Source organism: Schistocerca piceifrons, chromosome 2 (assembly GCF_021461385.2).
Source record: "Schistocerca piceifrons isolate TAMUIC-IGC-003096 chromosome 2, iqSchPice1.1, whole genome shotgun sequence".
Lineage (NCBI taxonomy): Eukaryota > Metazoa > Arthropoda > Insecta > Orthoptera > Acrididae > Schistocerca > Schistocerca piceifrons.
Genome location: NC_060139.1, coordinates 198,467,635 through 198,489,997, shown reverse-complemented (window position 1 = coordinate 198,489,997; position 22,363 = coordinate 198,467,635). Strand labels below are relative to the sequence as shown.

Genomic DNA, 22,363 nt, shown 5'->3' with positions numbered 1-22,363 from the left:
CTTAGAGTCATCTTAGATTTAAAAATCTAGTCAATTGTCGTGCTTCATTTCTGACTGTATCACTATTAGGCATATGAATAATACGAATATAAACATGACATGATATGTATATTCTTTCGCGTTTGCTGTTGTCTCACTCTAGTTTTGCAGTTTATTAGGCAGACAGGATATATTCGTATTATTATTATGGTGAAGAGAATACTGCATGTGATTCACAATTCATAAAAGTTCCTATTAGCAACCATCTTTTCTCACAGGTAGGAAAAAATTCAGAACGTAGAGTTGGCCATATTGACAAACAGTCTTGCCAGTCGGATTTTCGTAGTACATTGAAATGCTGCTACATTCGAAAATGAACAATATGGAATTGATATTTACTTCTTCGGAAAATGTATGAAAATGCAGTGGTCGAAACTCGGGGCAGAGAAAATTGCTGGTCTTCCACCCTTCTTTTAAATTTATTTACTGACACAGAGGTTTTGGCGCCAGTATTTATCTTTGTGCCCGCAAAGCATACCTGTGTAGCACTACATACATATAAGTTAGTTGCGGCGGCACTACCAACATTTTTCAGAACTTCCGCTTACTTTGCACTCGATTCTAAGCCGCAGGCGGTTTTTTGGATTACAAAAACCCGAAAAAAAGTGCGGCTTAGATTCAAGTAAATACGGTAACCCCGATATTTTGGCTCAATACACCCCTGTTTTTAAGGAAACCACCGTTAAAGTTCACGATGAGCAATCAACTCAATATTTATGGAATCAATGGATAATTGGAAACAGAGCATTTTTATGGGTCTACAAATGCACATTTTCCTAGAAAATGTGGAAAAAACTTTGACAACTGTCATTTATGTTCCGAAAAGGTAAATTCTGATCTTCGAAAGCACTGGGAGCATAATGACCGTGCAATCAGCTGGAGAGCAGAGAACCTGTGTTCAATTCATAAATGCATTCCATAGTTTCTTTTCATTTGTATTTTTTTCTGTAACAAAATTGGTAGGAATAGGAGTGTTAATCTGATAGCTCTACAATAGATGTACAATACTGTACATCCTCAAACTTCAGAACGTGTCCAAGATGGATAATATGTGTGACAGTCTCATGCATTGTTGTTAATTATTGGAATGACTTTGTATATTAATAATTGCTTCACAACCTGTTTATTCCCTTACAGAGTCCAACATTCGCAATAAGTCACAATTCTGATAGTCATTATTTTCGAAAAAAATTGAAATCTAGTTAAGATTCTTCTGTTACCAGATATTGAAAAGTTTTCTCAGTTGATGGTGAAGATAACATGAGTTACATGGATACTGTGAGCAGAAGACAGTGGATCAAGTAGTACAGGAAATACAAAAACAATAAAGAGGCACAATGAGAGCCTCCATCATGACAGACATTGCTTTTATTGGGGACAAGCTGCAAGCTGATTGTACTATTGATAAAGTGTTTTAGTCATGTGTAGTAGCAAAGATGTGGTAATCTATGTGCAAATGAAAGTGGTGTACATTAACTAATGAGGGGAGGGCCTCAGACAGAGCCAACTGATTTGGGTCATATTTGACAGTAACTTGTGTAAAATCTAAAATGAAAGACGCTTAAGATATTTTGGGTCAATACCTCAGTTTTTGAGAAAACAGGCCCTGAAATTCATGATGCGCAGTTGTCTTAAAATTAAAATGGACAGGATCAATAGACAATTGAAAACTAATCATTTTTCATCATTATTTTTGCTGTACATATATTATGCAATTAATGCTTTTCTCATAAGTGCAGAATGCAACTGGAATATTATTTCATATGATATATATGAACAAAACTCACAAAAATAAGATATTTTCCTCATCAACGTAAGCAAGGAGCTACACAGCAGAAGTTATTCAATGTAATCCTTCTGTAATATGTATTTGAAATTCTCAATGCAATATACAATTAAAAATTTTCAACATTCTTTACAATGAAGCTGCTGTGATGCTAAGAGAATGTATCCCAACTCACTAAGTTCTACTCCCAGAAGTGAAGTCTACTTACTGAAAGTTTGAGTTTCATATATCATCCTTATACACTTGCTTTAGTAAAACAATGTGAAGAATAAAATCATTCATATTTTCACTGATAAATAAGTGAAGAACAATGGATAAACTAAGGAATAGTAAAAACAGATACCACCTTTCTATTCATATAAGCCTGCCTTGTAGCCAGGGATATGATACAGTTATAATTTTTGTGCTGAAAATCTCTTACGTGTCAGTTACTTCTGAATCTGCTGCTTCTGTGTTAAGTTCTCCACCACCTGCACCTTCCCCACCACCTCTGTGTAGTGGGTTTGTGCAAGGATGGCCTGTCAGGCTTAAAACTTCACACATTTGCCGTCCAGATCTCCAGTGACGTTCACACTCTCTTTCTAACTGGGTTGTGTATTCTTCCACTAGGGGGCCACGTGCTTGGGCCATAAACAATGAGAGAGCATGGCCAAGCTGAACCACAAGAGAAAGAAAAATCATGTGAAGGTAATAAAACACCAAAATATTAATAATCAAACAAATTGTGAGTTTCACATTTGAATAAATAGCTCATGATAAACCGTAAAGTGCAACATTACGAAATAATGCTTGTGCACTACACTGAACAATAAATAATGTAAGTTTCAAAAATATAGCTAGAAGTAAAAGAGCAACTAGAAAAGTAACAACTGCTATTTCATTTCTGAATATTCTCACCCGTTCTTCATGGTAGTCACGAGTATAATGAGGTGGCAGATTCTCCTGGTATGCTGCTATAGCCAATGGTAGAACTTTGCCACAACGCCCCTCACTGAAACGTACATCAGTGTCAAGCATTGTGCGCAATGTTGTGAATACTTGTTGTCTTGAAGACTTATCAGGTACAGCATCTGACCCAGGCAAAAACAATGCTATCAATTTGTTTGCTAGTTCAAACCATACACTTGCAGTTGCTACCTGAAAACAATGGAATAATTAGACTCACTAGAAGCAAATATACACAAACTTATTATTCCACTTTATAATGGAGCTATTGATACCAGTTTCTCTTGTCAAAAAAAGACTACAAAAATTTTGTTACTAACAGAATCTTTTAGTTATTTTCTTTCTGGAAAATTAAGAAAAATTAAATCCAACTAAATTTTATGTTGATTGTATTTGTATTTCAAAAGAATCCACTGTTATGATGTCACATTTATCTATTAAACAGCATAATTCAGAAATAATGAATGAGACTGGGAATGAAATGGCATCATATTGGCGTATTTTAAACAACAATGGACACAAAATTTCAAACAGTCTAGGAACATTCTTCAACAGACTATAATTCAGATGTGAAGTTATGTAACGGTTGTTAAGTTGAGTAGTTTACAGTTTTTTGTCTTATATCCACTAAAATGTTAGAAATTAAAAAATTTCGGTGTAAGACTAGGAAAACCACTCATATATTTATTTGGTATAGTGATGTGTGATGTATACCACACAACATTTTTATACAGTATTAAAATAAAACCGTGTATGTACTTAGCTGTTATGATAAATCTGTTTACTAGATATGTGTGTAACATTCTGCTGTAACACAAGAAAGACACCAAGCTCTTACCTCAAAGTAACTTGGTAATGCATGTTTTCCAACATTGTCATCAAAACCTTTTCCAAGGGCAAGGTCAATATGCTGATGCAGGAAGCTTTTAAAGGAGTGACGTGAACCTACAATACAGAAACAAATGTTGCAAAAAACTCAGTTGCAGTGTATGCACATATGCATATGTGCATTCAATTTCTCAATTAGAGGAAGAAAAATGAAACAATACCAATAGTAAATAGATGAATAATTTAAGCATTAAATACAGCATGGTGTTTAGTTAACACATAAGTATAGCACTGCTTAGTAATAACAATCTTCTGGTTGCATAAATACAATGTTAATGATGATAATCACAACTGCAAGCTACAAGCATGATAAATTAAAACTGAAGTTTGTCAGTCATGATGGAAATATTAGTGTTTGAAATAAGGAGTCATGTTTTCTCTGTTTATGTAACATGATAATGGAATCATGTCTTCCTAAAACATGTTAAAAAAAATAAATAAATTATAAATTTGAACAACTCTTGCATCCTAATCTCCATACTGATAGTAGAGGAAATATTGGCAGCAGCCTTAATGAGTATGCCATTTCGGTATGTATTTGGTATTTCGAGAGGTTGAGGAGGAGGAGGAGGGGGGGGGGGGGGGATATTGTAAAATTGTATATTTGAAAAAACTTAATGTGTTATGACTACAGTGTCAATGGTCACAATGTAATCAGGCAAATCATATCAATACATGAGCATAACAACTGGTTGGGAGATGAAATTGAATTATCACATATGCTCCATTGTCAGTACAGAAAGTGATCAAATTTTATTCAAGGGCAGGATTGTCGGTAAATGCAATCAGTATTCAAAGGAGACTGTCCACAAAACAATCTTAAGACTCAGCTTAATATACTGTTCAAATTTGTGGGACCCACACCAAATAGAATTAACAAACAATACTGAATGATACATGGAAGGATAGCATGAATGGTCACAGGTTGTTCTGACTGAGACAGCATCATGGAAATGCTCAAAAACCTAAACTGGTAGATGCTTGAAGATAAACAGCAACTATCATGCAAATGACTATTTACATAATGTCAAGAACCAGTAATAAGTGGAGAATTTAGGAATACTGTACAGCCTCTTATGGATTGCTCCCACAAGCACAAAATCAAGCTTCATCAAATTACCGTGTGTGTAGAGTCATTCTTTCTAAACTCCATTCGTGGTTGGAATGGGAAGAAACCTTAATATGTGGTACAACGGGAAGTACTCTCAGCCATTGCCTTCATGGTTGTAGACATTGATCTTTATTATTTCTCCATTTTGTTTCTTTACCTCCTTTACATCCATAAGCCAACAAATTATATCTAAACTTCTGACAAAAAAAATGCCTTGGCAGTACCAGGCCATTTTTGCACAGAAATCCTGGAAAGTTCACCTCAGATGACCGCACATCCAAAACACAGCTAGCTATAATATATATTCTACTGTACTGTGTATTTCTTATTTCTCCACAAAAGGCAACATTAGAACACACTGCATATTGGTAATCAATTATCTTCTCAAAGGATGAACATGCTGAACCAGAGGTTGGTGCTAAAGTAAAGCAATAATATTAACACTAACTGTCCTTTTTGTATTGTTTGAACCATCATCCATATTTCCCTCAATTTTCATTTTTCAAATTTTCATTTCAGTATATGACTTAAATTCACTGCCACAATTGCTTAAATGCATCTAGTCTAATCTTGTCATCATGATCTATTTGGGATTGTAATGTATGGGTTTGTAGTATGTTTTTAGATTGCCTGGTTCCTGGAACTTTGTAATTAGGCTTTCCTATGATAGATAATAAGTGTCTATCTTCAAAACTCTGCCAATTCAGAATTTTCAGCATTTCCAACCTGTGGCCAATCATGTTGCCCTTCTCTGCATATGTTCAATATCCCCCGTTAGTACTCTTGGGTACGAATCCTAAACACTTAAGCGATATTTTAGGATGGGTTGTACACAATGTACTTTGTAAACTGCCTGCATTTTCCCAGCACCCTGCCAATGAACTGAAGTCTACCATTTTCAGCTATTGTACTAAGGTGACAAAAGTCATAGGATAGCGAGATACACATATACAGATGGCGGTATTATCGTGTACACAAGGTATGATGGGCAGTGGGTTGGTGGAGCAGGCATTTGTACTCAGGTGATTTATTTTAAAAGGTTTCCAACACGATTATGGCCATATGACAGGATTTAACAGGCTTTGAACATGGAATGGTAGTTAGTCTGGCCTCAGCAGCCAAAAACAGCAGTCATGTGTGTTACAGTTGCAATTGTGTGAATGTGCATGCATGTGTTGTCTACTTCAGAACAAGGCTTTTTTGCCAAAAGCTTACTTGTTTGGCAGTGATCTCGTGTGTCTGTCTGCGACTGAACATTTTCACTATATGGTGAGATCAATCTATCCTTTTCGTAATATTGTTTTGAATGGTAGTTGGACTTGGACACATGGGGCATTCCATTTTGGAAACCATTAGAGAATTCAATATTCTGAGATCTACAGTGTCAAGAGTCCGCTGAGAATACCAAATTTCAGGCATTACCACTCACCACGGATAACGCTGTGGTCAGTGGCCTTCGTTTCATAATCAAATGCAGCTGCGTTTGAGCATAGTTGTCACTGCTAACACACAAGCAACACTGCATGCAATAATACAGAAATCACTGTGGGACATACGCTGGACATATCTGTTAGGACAGTGCTGTGAAATTTGATGTTAATGGGCTATGACAACAGACTGATGCGAGTGCCTTTCCTAACAGCGCACTATTGCCAGCAGTGCTTCTCCTGAGCTTGTGGCCATATCAGTTGGATCCTAGACAACTGGAAAACCATGGCCTGGTCCAGATTTCAGTTAGTAACAGCTGACGATATGGTTCAAGTGTGGTGCAGAGCCCACAAGGCCATGGACCCAAGTTGTCAACAAGGCACTGTGCAAGCTGCTGGTGGCTCCACAATGGTGTGGGCTGTGCTTACACTGAATGGACTGGATCCTCTTGTCCAACTGAACTGATCATTGACTGCAAATGGTTATGTTCAACTACTTGGAGACCATTTGCAGCCATTTATGGACTTCAATTTTTATGGATGAAAATGCGTCATGTCACTGGGCCACAATTGTTCATGATTGATTTGAATAACATTCTGGACAATTAAAATGAGTGATTTGGTCACCCAGACTGTCCAACATGAACCCCAGTGAACATTCATGGGATATAATCGAGAGGTCAGTTCATGCGCAAAATCCTACAATGACAACACTTTTGCAATTATGGACAGCTGTAGAGGCAGCATGACTCGTTATTTCTGCAGGGGCCTTCCAAAAAATTGTTGAGTCTATGCTACACTGAGCTGCTGCACTGCACAGGGCAAAAGGAGGTCTGACACAATGTTAGGAGATATCCCACGACTTTTGTCACCTCAGTGTAGTGAGCATATGTTATTTTCCATTTCACATTCTCACAAATTTTTACACCTAGGTTACACCAACTGCAAATCACTTACATGAAGTGAACAATTTTATATTCCTGAACATCTGAAGCAAATCCCCAGTTTTTGCACAACTTTTAAATTGTATAAATATTTAACATGATATCTGTGCAGTTTTTTTATCAGTAGTACATCACTGTAGGTAACTGCATCATCTATGAAAAACCTGAGGTTACCATTAATATTACCTCCTGAGTGATACATACATAACATGACAAGCATGGGTCACAATACATTTTGCTGGTGGCACACTTGAAGTACTTCTGTTGATGGCTCTCCATCCAAGATGTATCCTCACCACCAAGAAATACTTAGTCCAGTCACAAATTTCGTTTGCTACTCCTTATGGGCTTACATTTGTTAAAATGCTGGTGTGATACTGAGACAGGTGCTTTTTGTAAATAAAAAAATAGGGTATCCACCAAATTGCCTTGTTTCATGGCTATTGGGATGTCGTGTGAAAAGCATGAGGTGAGTTCTACATGTCCTGAGTTCTAGAAATCCACGGTAGTTGGTATGGAGGAGGTCATTCTGTTCAAAGAAGCTAATTAAATTTTTTTAAGAGTTTAAGTTAAGTAAATGGATGATAGCCACTTGATCTGTTCTGTTTTAGCAACTGGATTATCTTTGACAGTCCTGTTGTACAAAATGACAATGAAGAATCAAAAAAAATTTGTTCTGCCCAAAAAGAATAATTAGTTTCTCTACTTTAATGTTATATACTGTTTTTCTTTCTATAAATATTAATGTGTGCAATATACCGTTTATTCTATTCCAACAATGGTTATGGACCCAGGTGTGCTAGCAAAAAATAGCAAACTGCATTAGTGTCAATTAGCCAATGTAAAACTCATATAGTGGCAAAGATGAAATATTAGCCAATACCAAACGAGTATTTTTCTGCTAGGCATTTTGACAACATAAATTTATGCCAAGATGTGTTCATGAGTTTCATGGGAAATATAATGTGTTCTTTTAACAACATGATTTGTGAAATATACGAAGGTAACAGAGAACAGACACAGCAGTGAGAAACCGAGTGGAGTGCATCATGCTTACTGGGTTGTACTAAATGAAAATAAATCTAACAGATTCTGATTTGTGTCTATAACTGAGTATGGTGAGACTGAATCTGGTGAAGATGCATCAGTTGCCAATAAAAAGGCAAATATATCATGTCAAGGTAAGGTCTAGCAAAAATGCAATGAACAGAAAATGCACAATGTAGTTTGGCAAATCCAAAAACAGTGTAGAAAGATCTTTAAAAATTATTTTCCCCAAATGATAGCAAATTCTGCAGTGATGCAAATAAGATCGAAATAAAATTTTCTGTAAAAGAAGAATTGCAAATCTATGAAACATTACCTAGGACTGATAAACAAAATTGTAGAAGATCTCATGAACATTAGTGATGAAATTGAAGATGGAGATCTAGCAACAATTGTTCTACATGGAATTCCAGATGAATGAGATACAGTAATTACAGCTTTGAGTGATTTGTTAGATTATGATTAGAAGCACGCTACTATTAAAAGACAGCCACTCACTGAAGATATAGATGTCTTGAATGTAATGAAGATAAACATTCTGCAATGTCCTTGAAAGCTAATACCAGTAATCAAAGATACAAAAATGCTATTTACACAACAACAGGACAAAGAATAGGAATAAACAAAGAAAGAAGCAACACAATAAGGTAATTTTACTTTTTACAACAGTCACAAAGTCGATCACCTATCCAGAAACTGCCCTGAAATGGAAGAATTTAAATGAGAGCAAAAGAAGTAACAAGGTGGTGTCAGTAAGAGGGCTTCCTGTGACAAAGTTACTTTGATTAGTGACAACTGCACAGTGTATTCCAGGACAACTTATCTCACATTTCCAAATGGAAAATTATTTCCTAGTTGTTGATAAAAATATTTTATTTGAAAACATAACTTTAGCTGATGGCAGAAAAAGAGAAGCCAAGGGTAAAGGTACAATAAGGGTGAAGATAATTAAAAATTAGAAGATAATTAAAAATTAAGGTTTGACTACAGTATTTGTAGATAAAAATACACTACTTGTTCCTGAGATCGACCATGCAATCTTATCAATGAATCAGCTCACTGAAAATGACAGAAACGTCATTTCTGATAAGAAAGTTTGCAAAATACACTCCTGGAAATGGAAAAAAGAACACATTGACACCGGTGTGTCAGACCCACCATACTTGCTCCGGACACTGCGAGAGGGCTGTACAAGCAATGATCACACGCACGGCACAGCGGACACACCAGGAACCGTGGTGTTGGCCGTCGAATGGCGCTAGCTGCGCAGCATTTGTGCACCGACGCCGTCAGTGTCAGCCAGTTTGCCGTGGCATACGGAGCTCCATCGCAGTCTTTAACACTGGTAGCATGCCGCGACAGCGTGGACGTGAACCGTATGTGCAGTTGACGGACTTTGAGCGAGGGCGTATAGTGGGCATGCGGGAGGCCGGGTGGACGTACCGCCGAATTGCTCAACACGTGGGGCGTGAGGTCTCCACAGTACATCGATGTTGTCGCCAGTGGTCGGCGGAAGGTGCACGTGCCCATCGACCTGGGACTGGACCGCAGCGATGCACGGATGCACGCCAAGACCGTAGGATCCTACGCAGTGCCGTAGGGGACCGCACCGCCACTTCCCAGCAAATTAGGGACACTGTTGCTCCTGGGGTATCTGCGAGGACCATTCGCAACCGTCTCCATGAAGCTGGGCTACGGTCCCGCACACCGTTAGGCCGTCTTCCGCTCACGCCCCAACATCGTGCAGCCCGCCTCCAGTGGTGTCGCGACAGGGGTGAATGGAGGGACGAATGGAGACGTGTCGTCTTCAGCGATGAGAGTCGCTTCTGCCTTGGTGCCAATGATGGTCGTATGCGTGTTCGGCGCCGTGCAGGTGAGCGCCACAATCAGGACTGCATACGACCGAGGCACACAGGGCCAACACCCGGCATCATGGTGTGGGGAGCGATCTCCTACACTGGCCGTACACCACTGGTGATCGTCGAGGGGACACTGAATAGTGCACGGTACATCCAAACCGTCATCGAACCCATCGTTCTACCATTCCTAGACCGGCAAGGGAACTTGCTGTTCCAACAGGACAATGCACATCCGCATGTATCCCGTGCCACCCAACGTGCTCTAGAAGGTGTAAGTCAACTACCCTGGCCAGCAAGATCTCCGGATCTGTCCCCCATTGAGCATGTTTGGGACTGGATGAAGCGTCGTCTCACGCGGTCTGCACGTCTAGCACGAACGCTGGTCCAACTGAGGTGCCAGGTGGAAATGGCATGGCAAGCCGTTCCACAGGACTACATCCAGCATCTCTACGATCGTCTCCATGGGAGAATAGCAGCCTGCATTGCTGCGAAAGGTGGATATACACTGTACTAGTGCCGACATTGTGCATGCTCTGTTGCCTGTGTGTATGTGTCTGTGGTTCTGTCAGTGTGATCATGTGATGTATCTGACCCCAGGAATGTGTCAATAAAGTTTCCCCTTCCTGGGACAATGAATTCACGGTGTTCTTATTTCAATTTCCAGGAGTGTATATGATGAATTTGGAAGACTACTCAGTAATACTCAACAGGAAGGTTGTTTTACCATATCCAGTTTTGTTTTAGGAATCCTTGACTGTTCCAGTTTTGAGTTGACTGCAGCTGATTTTACCATCTGATTTTAGGATGTCCAACATTTATTTTTTCTTGAGGTGTATGTTTGTACACTAATTTAGGTATTCACTCATCTGACATTCACTTAATGTGTTCACGTCTTTTCCTTCTGTATTCCTCTATTTTCTGACCTGTGCCTATGGTGCCCAGTTCATTCTTAATTCCACTAATCTTTATACACTCTATGAGTTTGTAACCAGCTAGTGGTCTTAGGAGTCTCAAGATGCAAAGCTGTGTGTAGATGATAGAAGATCAATAAGATACTGAGAAATAATAAATTTAACACCAAATCGCTAGACTTGTAGCACGTCAAATTGTACACATCAGTAAGAGTGCAGTCAACAACATGATACGACAAGAAGCCGCCCTGAGATTAAACTGCAAAAAAGGCAAAATACTGTGATGATGGTGGGTAAATTGACATACAAATCCTTTCCAAAAACTGTACCACACAATTCAAAGGAATAAAAAGCCATATTAGAACTTGTTCGTAGTGACTTCATGGGACCTACTGCTGTTCCAAGGTTGGGAGCCAATGGATATTTAATACCATCATGGATGATGCAAGCAGATACAAAAAACAGTAAATACTTGAATACTTAAAGAGAATCTGCACTGATGATGGCCTAGAATTCTATTCAAGCCCATGGTTGCAGTTCTTGGAATATGAAGGTCTTCAGCAAGAAGTAACTATGACTTGTACATGCCAGCAACATGTTGTAGATGAATGCCTGAATAGAACATTAATAGATATGGGTAAGTTCACAGTTGCTAGGGAGCAACTTTCCATGAGTTTTTTAAGCTGAACTGATGTTCACTGTGGCATACATAAGAAATCATATTACAAACAGCCACAACAATTAAAAGTAACCTTATGAAGCGCAGACAGGTAGAAAGCCTAGTGTATGACATATACGTGTGATAGGATGCAAAGTTTTAATTCACATACCCAAAGATGTCATACAGATTTATCGACAAGGGGAGGAAAATGCTTTATTATTGGATAGTATTTCGATAGCCATAGATACAGAATCTGAATGCCAGAAATGAAACAGGAAGTGGAATCTAGGAACTATATTCAAAGAATTTTTTAATGACTAATGATCAACTGAAAATAGAGAACAGAATGAGTTTATTAAATTGTACAATGAAGGAGCAAGACCTAATTATAAGATCCAAAACAAATCAATATGCTTGATGTAGCATATGGATTTGCCACTGGGTGGGCAGTAGTGGCATACCAGATTACCACAAAGAGGCTGGGTACGGGGCTGGCTTTGCAGATCCATACATAAGCAGGGCTGCTTTAAAACCTTATGAAACTGGAGTATACAAGCTTTGTACACTCTCCAGGACCTGTCATTAGTATTAGTAGTGTCTTACAGGTCCTTGATTTTAAGCCAGTTTACTATCAAACACAAGGCTCCAGAACCTCATTGATGCCATCACAACCAAAACAACATCCGTAAACTTATTTCCTTCACTATGCACTCTGCTGCAATTACTCATGAAACAAACAAACTGAAACAAAATCTACATATCTCTTTGAATAGAAGATAGTATTCTCAAAAACAGCTTTATACAGACCTGCAGCCTCATCTTGCTTGCTGACAGTAACATTTTTCATTCCCTCAGATAAACGGTCAACAGATACTGGATTCTGGCAGAAGTTGATAAGGGATTTTATCATATGGCTCATGAAGTCCTTTGTAGGGTCCGGTTTCGTCCGCACATACACAAATTCTTGATTTGCCGGTATAGCAAAAAGTGAATTGGTGCTGGAATTACAATTACCACTTAATAGAGATGTAATGCTGCTGAAAATTCATAGTAGATCTTAACATGAGAGATGTTGGCTAATTTAATGCTGTGGACTAATTCTAAGATATAAATAACATCTGCCATTAGTAATGACTCACAAACATAGTCAAACTAAGTTAATTATAGTCAACTACTACTGTCAGGTAACAATAATCTGTAGGTGGTTAACAAAGTTTTCTTTTGATAGAAACTGTATATTTTTCTTTTTGGGAAGAGCTAAAACAAATAAATATTGTACACAACCCTATTCCAACTAAAGAATGGTCATAAAAATTCCATGTTAACAATGAAATAATATGATAAGATTTTAGGTGAACTTAAAAACAGAACTATTATAAACTGCAAACCTCCTACATCAGATCTTGGACACTAAATATTTCCCACATTTATACATATATCTATGCTGCAAAAGCAATCGTCTAGTTTATGAGAGTCTTTGACTTCTAAAATCCAGAGTCTTGATTTCTGCTTTCTCTTTAGAGCACCAGAATGTAAGCACACACCATAGAATTAGAAATACGAGGGTTGTAACTTCAATAGTGGCAACTCTAAGCTGGTCATAGACTGTGTTCCAAAAATGAACAGCACAGAGACAGAAGTGATGACACTTTCTGCTGGACCTGACCATCATTTTGCAGGACAATGCTCAAGCATGTACAGTGCAAGCTGTTACTGATTTGTTTGACTGATGGGGCTGCTTAAGTGCTATACCACCTACTGCACTCCCCTGACTTAAGCCCTTGTGAGTTCAGCTCTATTTCTAAACTGAAGGAAACACTTCACGGCATTTGCTTCAGAACTACTACAAATTCATCAGGCAATACACCGCGCCACTTGAACTGTCAACACAACTGGGACTGCTAAGGGTATCTTACGACTTCCACTTCGCTGGCAATGGGTTATACACAATGCTGCGGACTACTTTGAAGGTCAGTAAAACTCTGAAACATGTATCTATTTTGTACGAGCTGTAAATAAATAGTTGCCACTATTAAAGTTACAACCCTCGTATTAACCATTTCTTCCTTCTTATTGTTGAGTTCTGTTAATAACTATCACATATTCTATCAGTTGCACAATGATGTATCAAATGAATGACTCTCCTTTCATTTTTGAAAATTATCTTTGTTCCCTGATGTTGATACTAAAATAAGCATTTCAGTATAATATTATTTTTGGTGATGGGCTTTCTAAAAATGTTTGTCATGTTAGACTGTCTACAGGAGAGGTAGTAAACCTAATGTCTGTGGACACCCATGAGGATCTGTATGGTGTTTGCAATTACACCTAGAAATAACAACACATTGTTCTTAAGCTCATATTTACTGACAAATTTTTGAACAAATATATTAACATGATTGATTTCTACTTAGATCAGCTAACTGTTAGTGCTGCTTGTAATGCTCGACGAAGGGAAGTTTTCAAACATTCAAGTCAGTATTTGGAGGGTTTTGTTTGTATACCAGTTCTTCCAATAGCACTCTCCAGATAAAATGTTGGAGTATGAAACAAAAGCTGTGTTGGGTTTTTTGAGTCCTAAGGGTTGCAGCTAATCCTGTGAGATATGGATTCTGAGAGGAAAACTCTCTGTATGATGGAGCCCTGTAATTTCGATAGGCCTGGGACTGGATACAACCTCATAGGTTCACCCCAGTTTGTTGGAATGGACATACACATGCATTTTTTGGAAATCAATAGATTTTCTGCAAGAGGGAAGGGAAGGTCAGTTGGCTGGTTTAAGAGCTTTAAAAGGCAAGATGGTGAGAAAACCAAAATTCATACATTTTTACCAGTTTTGAAAGTGGGTTGTAATCATGGAGATGTTTGACTGTTTTCTGAAGCACCAGCCAAGGGCTTGTGGTTTAGCAATTTTGTAATTGGCTGATGTAAAGTACAATTAGTATTTCAAGTAAAATAATCCATGATCAATATACAGAAGCATTTCCTTTTTTAACAGCTGCTAACTCATTCTCCTTGTCCCCTTCAACCAGGAATTAGAGTCCAGAGGTTATAGTGGCAGAGCTCGCAAATGGAACCATGTTATCAGTTTAAAAAGTACAGCAAAAGTGCTGTGGACAAATTTTATCCTTGGGCAGTGCTAATGATCACTGCTGCTGAGACCTGGAACCAATGTAAAAAGTGTCATAATGCTGAGATGTTGCAAATAAGGGCACATAATGTAATCCATTAGATAATCATGAATACAAACATGAACTTTGACAATATCAGAATTTAACACACCATCATTTGGAATTAGGTTACGAAATGTGCTAAAGCACTTCAAAAACCTTTGCTTGCTGAAATTAATAGTAGACTGTACTGGACATCACACTCCTTTTAGACATCTGGTGAAAATGTTGTCATTTTATAAATTCAATGTGACTGTGGTGCTAACAAAAGGGGGGAAATGGCTGTGTATTGTAATGTCACAAACTCAACTATGACATACTTTTTCCGCAGTAGCCAACCAAATGTACGTACTATGAGTTTTAACAAGAGTTATAAAGTTTTAAAATAGTCATATGTTTCTTTTGTAACAACAACAACTCATGTTGTTTCTTTTTCATCACCAGGACAATATATCATTCCTCCAAAGACTGAGCCGTGTTGAGTGCCTGCTCACAAGCTACAAATGTGCCAAAAACCATTGCTGTTTGAGGAAGCATGTGAATATTATCTTCAGAAATTGTACTTGTTATAAAAACTTGAATCATTAGTTTCCAGTGATAAGGTTATACATAATTGATTGTTCTTGGAGGTAGAGAAGTTATGCACTTATTACTGTGATCAAGAAGAGTTACAATCAGACTTACTTGAAGGATAATATAAAGTATATGTTGACCACAACTTGGTGATACTTACATCTGTGCAGTTAGAGGATATCTGAGAGAAACAGACAGATTCACCAACATTACTACGGATATTTGCAAGTGAGGAAAGAATTTTATTATGGAGACTTCATAGCAGTTTTTATATATATACATTCTTCACCAATCTGAGGCACATATTTGAGTTAACTGACTGTAGCATATGTTGAAGAATATATTGTGTAAATTGAAGGTGGAGAGGCAGGAAGAAAGGAAAGGAAAGGAAAGGAACTACTGATGTCAGCTACATCGAGACTTTATGCAGAATCAGAAGTGATGAGTGGAAATGTGTGCCGGACCAGGATTCGAACCCGGGACCTCCCAGTTACTAGGCAGTTGTGTTAACCACTGCGTCACCTGGACATGGTGTGTATCTCAACTGCATGGACTATCCGGGTACGCCTTCCAGCCTTAATTGTGCATCTGCACTGAAGGTGGTGGATTCCTTGTTCATTGATGCAAATCAAATATATGAATGTGTGATGTCTGTTCTTTCAGACATGTCTCCCTTCTCCACCTTCAATTTACACAACATGTATCACAGCTGTGGATTCTGCAAGGTGTCTGTTCCTCTGGACATGACCAAAAGAAAAGACACCACACATCCATACAATTTAAGAACTTAAGCAATGGCAAAAGAACCTCTCTATCATGTTGGTAAAAGAACACACCTGCAACAACATTTTTTAAAAAATTAATTTAGAAGCAAACTTGGATAGATGCACAGTGAGAGTATATATAATAAAATTATTGAGTTTCCTTGAAGGATGGAGATGATTTTTATAAGGGTTACAAAAACACAATAATTAAATAATGTGTACCACCACAGAATGTATCTCTGTGTGATTAAATTTTCTGCTCTGATGAAAGAGAGTTCACGAGTTCACAAGTCTGTACACAAAGTCATTTCTGCTACTCAGAATCTCACATTAAAGGTGACTGGCGTCTGTTCATTAAATCATTGTTCCCATTATCATAACAATGTAGTTGTATTTAATGGTGCAGACATGTAACTCTGTGCAATTGGCCTCTAACTTTTCTTTAAAAATAGTGGACTAGCATTCACTGTCTTTCACATACAAATGTCATTAGTGCCCCTGTAATTACTGGTGAAGTGCTGACAGAAAATTGCCAGTTTTTTGCACGTGATTTCAAACAGAATAGCGATTCAAACAGGCTCAATTGCTTTTGTTTTCATTAAACGATTCTAACTCCTTTTGAAGTCTATAATTTCTACATAAAATATTTTTTTGCACCTTCAAGATGATCAAAGGAAGGGTTTGTAAACTATTTTGTGAGAGACTTCTGAAATTGGAATTATGAATGTTGGGTCTTGTTTTGTCATTCATATATCATTTCATTATTGCAATAAGTTGTTGTTTCTGAGTCATTATCTAAAATTATAGAGGGCGAAAATTTCTGACCTTGACATTCAATTAATGAGAATTTTCTCTCAAAAATTTTGATGGCTTCTTTAAGAGACATCCTGACAATGACTTTGATTTAGTTCAAGGCTTATTTTTCAGTAAGGCTCTAGTTTCTGAAGTCAACTGTTTAAAGGACATAACTTTCCACTCATAAGTGTAAATGTTTCAAGTAACTGTCATTCAGCGTCCATGTGGGAAAAATGACAAAAGAAGCGGGTCAGTAGGGAGATGCGTAATCCTTTAGGTTGGTGCATAAGTTCATAACATTTTTGTTTTGCATGTTGGTATTCTGGTTGCTATGGGCTCATCTAATCAACTGTCATTTGTCATTTGTAGTTCACTGTTGCTATTTGAGTTTACATATTGTCATTTACAGGTAGTGAGTGGAGCTGTGGATGGTAGAAAATGGAGTGCCAAGTGGAGAAATAAGAATATTTCAGACATATTCCTTTGTTTGAGTTCAACAGTTGGGTGACAGCAGTAGTGGCAATCAGAAAATTTTGCACCGCATGTTGGGATAATGCCATTGGAGGGATAATGCCCTTGGACAGAGCACAGCAAGAGAAGGATTTTCACGTTTCAAGAAGGACTGTTTTGACATTAGTGACTGTCCATGTTCAGGAAGAGCATCGGGGTTTGATGAAGATCGTTTGAACGCATTAATCCACAATGATCCACATCAGTGTGCTTGAGAACTGCCAAGTGTGATGAACTGTGATCATTCCACCATCATGCGACATTTGCATGCAAAGAGAAAGGTTCAAAAGTCAGGTGTATGGATACCACATGCTCTAAGCCAAAATCATTAAAACCAGTGGGTGGACATACACTCCTGGAAATGGAAAAAAGAACACATTGACACCGGTGTGTCAGACCCACCATACTTGCTCTGGACACTGCGAGAGGGCTGTACAAGCAATGATCACACGCACGGCACAGCGGACACACCAGGAACCGCGGTGTTGGCCGTCGAATGGTGCTAGCTGCGCAGCATTTGTGCACCGCCGCCGTCAGTGTCAGCCAGTTTGCCGTGGCATACGGAGCTCCATCGCAGTCTTTAACACTGGCAGCATGCCGCGACAGCGTGGACGTGAACCGTATGTGCAGTTGACGGACTTTGAGCGAGGGCGTATAGTGGGCATGCGGGAGGCCGGGTGGACGTACCGCCGAATTGCTCAACACGTGGGGCGTGAGGTCTCCACAGTACATCGATGTTGTCGCCAGTGGTCGGCGGAAGGTGCACGTGCCCGTCGACCTGGGACCGGACCGCAGCGACGCACGGATGCACGCCAAGACCGTAGGATCCTACGCAGTGCCGTAGGGGACCGCACCGCCACTTCCCAGCAAATTAGGGACACTGTTGCTCCTGGGGTATTGGCGAGGACCATTCGCAACCGTCTCCATGAAGGTGGGCTACGGTCCCGCACACCGTTAGGCCGTCTTCCGCTCACGCCCCAACATCGTGCAGCCCGCCTCCAGTGGTGTCGCGACAGGCGTGAATGGAGGGACGAATGGAGACGTGTCGTCTTCAGCGATGAGAGTCGCTTCTGCCTTGGTGCCAATGATGGTCGTATGCGTGTTTGGCGCCGTGCAGGTGAGCGCCACAATCAGGACTGCATACGACCGAGGCACACAGGGCCAACACCCGGCATCATGGTGTGGGGAGCGATCTCCTACACTGGCCGTACACCACTGGTGATCGTCGAGGGGACACTGAGTAGTGCACGGTACATCCAAACCGTCATCGAACCCATCGTTCTACCATTCCTAGACCGGCAAGGGAACTTGCTGTTCCAACAGGACAATGCACGTCCGCATGTATCCCGTGCCACCCAACGTGCTCTAGAAGGTGTAAGTCAACTACCCTGGCCAGCAAGATCTCCGGATCTGTCCCCCATTGAGCATGTTTGGGACTGGATGAAGCGTCGTCTCACGCGGTCTGCACGTCCAGCACGAACGCTGGTCCAACTGAGGCGCCAGGTGGAAATGGCATGGCAAGCCGTTCCACAGGACTACATCCAGCATCTCTACGATCGTCTCCATGGGAGAATAGCAGCCTGCATTGCTGCGAAAGGTGGATATACACTGTACTAGTGCCGACATTGTGCATGCTCTGTTGCCTGTGTCTATGTGCCCGTGGTTCTGTCAGTGTGATCATGTGATGTATCTGACCCCAGAAATGTGTCAATAAAGTTTCCCCTTCCTGGGACAATGAATTCACGGTGTTCTTATTTCAATTTCCAGGAGTGTATGTGCATCTCTGCTTGCTCATCTTCAATTGACTCATGAACAACACTGACCATTCCTATCCTGTATCATTAATGGGGATGACAAATTGTGTCTTTATGCTAATATAAAGAAAATAAAGGAATGGTTGAGTCCCAACAAAGTAGCAACTCCCTGTATACAGACCTGCACTTATCCACAAAAGATAATGTTGTGTACCTGGTGGAACAGCGATGCATGGTAAATAATGAACTGTTTCCTGAGTTGTAACCACTGCTGCTGACATTTATTGCCAATGACTGAGATATCTTGCAAACATAGTCCAAGAACAGTGACCAGGAAGACTGCTTGAAGTGATGCTACTCCATGATAATGCCAGCCTACATTCTGCTAGACTCACAAAAAGCACTATACCTAGTGCCTCAGATTTTCACCTTTTTCACTTTCTAGTGAACAACCTCCAAGGGACTTCCTTTCCAGATGAAAATGCATTCTGACCATGGCTCAATGAGTTCTTTGCTTCGAAACATCATGATTTCTACAGATGAAGAATTGAAAAGTTAAACCTGTTTCAACACATGACTATTATATTTTAAAGGTATAGTGTGTTATTCTACAGAACAACCTTTAACAAATAACACAACTTTCCTAACTTCGAAATTGAACACTAGAGTGTACAACCACAAGCAAACCACCTGGTATGAAGCACTTCTTGTCACACGCTATATTTTAAATACATAGCTCAAATAAACATGATGTCACACACCACAACAGCATTATGTTACAGATCAAAGCAGATGCCCAGTACCAATCAGTTTCATTTCTCTGTACAAGACAATACATCAATATATGACTTTAAATCAAATATAAACAGGATTTTTGTTCCTGAGCATATATGACTGAGGACAGGGCCTGCACTTCTAGTATGCTTGGGAGGGTGTCATTAGGAATGTGGAGAGTTGGCCACTCCACACTCCCAACCAATTTGTCAGAACTGCTCTTGATGGTGGTCCAAAAGGTGATCCTTCTATTGCACAACTCATAATTATAAATTTTCTTGCTCATAAATGAGCTCAAGCTACTGAAATTTGTCATTATGGATGAAAACATTTGCATGGTGAAAAACATTCTTGAAGATGATTGATGGGTGAATGTATCTGAAGCTCCAGAACAGCCTGGAATATGTTATGGAGGCTGTCAAGTGGTCATCACAAACAACCTAAAGTACCATAAAGTATGGGCCAGACGAGTCTCTCACCTTTTGACTGTAGATCAGAAGTTGAGACAACTGGAGATCTGTGAGACACTTACATCAAGATCTGCGAAAGAAGGTGATGCATTTTTGAGTCTGATCATCACCTGCAATAAAACATGGATCCACCACCACAGTCCCAAGTTGAAAAAGTGGGTTTGGAGTGCCAGAGGAAGGAGAAGGCAGCCCCAGTGTCAGTTGACAAGGTTCTTCAACCACTTTCTTCAATGTGTAAGGCATTTTGCTCAATGGTTCTTTGCATGAGTGATGCACAAACAATATAGCTTACTACAGAGAGATATTGAATGAGATAAAGGCTACATATTGCCCCAAAAAATGAGATCAACAGATTTGAGAGGCCATCCTCCTCCACGATAATGCCAGGCCCCATACTGAATATCTATCGGTCTCAGAACCTAAAGAACTGCACTGGACTCAACTTGATCATTGTCCCTATGGCCTGGACATTTTGCTCTCAATTTTCATTTGTGTTGACCATTTACAGAAGTTTTAGGAGGGCAACATTCTACAGATGTCAACTTTGATTCCATATAGACCTATTGCGCACAGCTAACGAACATTATTATAAGAAAGAATAGAAACACAGTAATCAGTCACAAAGCCACTGGTATTCTTGCACATTCAATCTTGCCATCTTCAGTACAATTGAGCGAGTTACAATCAAATGAACTCCCAGCAGTACTTGTCACCATATGTGTACCAGTAAAGTCATAAGGTGACATGTACTGCTGGAAGTTTGTTGGATCATAACTCACTCAAAGGCAGTGAGGATGGTTGTCTATAGCTGAAATCTGGATTTTAAAAAAGGTATTGAGACTGACTGCTGTGCTCCTATCCTTCCTTATAGTTTGAAGATGACAAGGGTGTGGAGGGACTTATGTGTAACTGGTTCTTGACACAACCAGCTTCAGTCTAATATGCTGGGATTAAAATACCTCCCTTCTCACTGGGAGAATTTACTACTAAAGCAGGAAACTATTTAGAAAAAATACATTACATATGTCTTTTATTTTTCAATAATTTTTTTATATAAAATCCTATTTACATTTGATTTACCCTCACATTATGAATGTTTTCATTTCAGAATATGTGAAACAGTAGTGCTGTAGTCACTTGGTGTCATATTAATGAGCAGCTGTGATGTGACCTACCTCACATTTGTGATGACACGGCTCTTCCTCAGAATATGGTAGATCTGGTCTTCAAGAGCATGTTCCAGCTTCTTTATACTGAGTTTCGCACTCTTGCTTTGTTCTCCAGCTCCTGCACTGGGCCCCATTCCTGCACCAGCTGTTCCATCCACTTTGAAAATAGATGGGCAAGAGTTGAAAAGAAATAACACACGTGGGGAGCATGGCCGTGCATTGTTAATCCACTCCTTAGGCACACCAGTCACTGATCGTAATATTTCACTCACTGTGCCTTGCATTTTCTGTCTGAGTAAAAAGACATTGTGTAAATTGAACTCCTTGTAAGTCTTACACACAGAAATAAACAATATATGAACTAAATACAAAACCAAATCAGCTGCACGAGAGTTAATATATTCAGACCACAGAATAATTAGTAACCTTTGTAAAACTGTGTAGAAGTAATAAATATCTTTTGAGAATGACAGTTTTACATCCTCCCCATCCCCCTCCAGCCCCTGCTGGAAATTGGTTAGATATTTGTCCATGTTCCATGGATCATAATTACGACCCCTCTTGCTATGATACGGAACAAATCAGTTTCACAGTCATAGTTCGTCTCCTCAGTGGAAAATATGGCAACATGCTGATTGTTTATAGGATTTCTTAAGTATTTTTCCACATACATACATTGTTTTATACCTAACTATGTTCAATAAATCATTATATCCATCTCCTGTGTGTGTGTGTGTGTGTGTGTGTGTGTGTGTGTGTGTGTGTG

At 39.3% G+C, this 22,363-nt stretch overlaps 1 protein-coding gene across 3 annotated transcripts in view; it reads right to left on the bottom strand.

Annotated features, from left to right (window-relative positions):
• LOC124777032 (nonsense-mediated mRNA decay factor SMG8) overlaps window positions 1-22,363 on the bottom strand; it is a 96,776-nt gene that overhangs the window by 53,174 nt on the left and 21,239 nt on the right. For all 3 annotated transcript variants that reach the window (XM_047252291.1, XM_047252293.1, XM_047252292.1), the window contains exons 5-9: window positions 21,604-21,888; window positions 12,426-12,616; window positions 3,609-3,715; window positions 2,723-2,962; window positions 2,247-2,479 (exon numbers count right to left, since the gene is read on the bottom strand). In XM_047252291.1, the coding sequence (XP_047108247.1) occupies window positions 2,247-2,479; window positions 2,723-2,962; window positions 3,609-3,715; window positions 12,426-12,616; window positions 21,604-21,888 (1,056 nt within the window). The remainder of the gene's footprint in view (window positions 1-2,246; window positions 2,480-2,722; window positions 2,963-3,608; window positions 3,716-12,425; window positions 12,617-21,603; window positions 21,889-22,363) is intronic.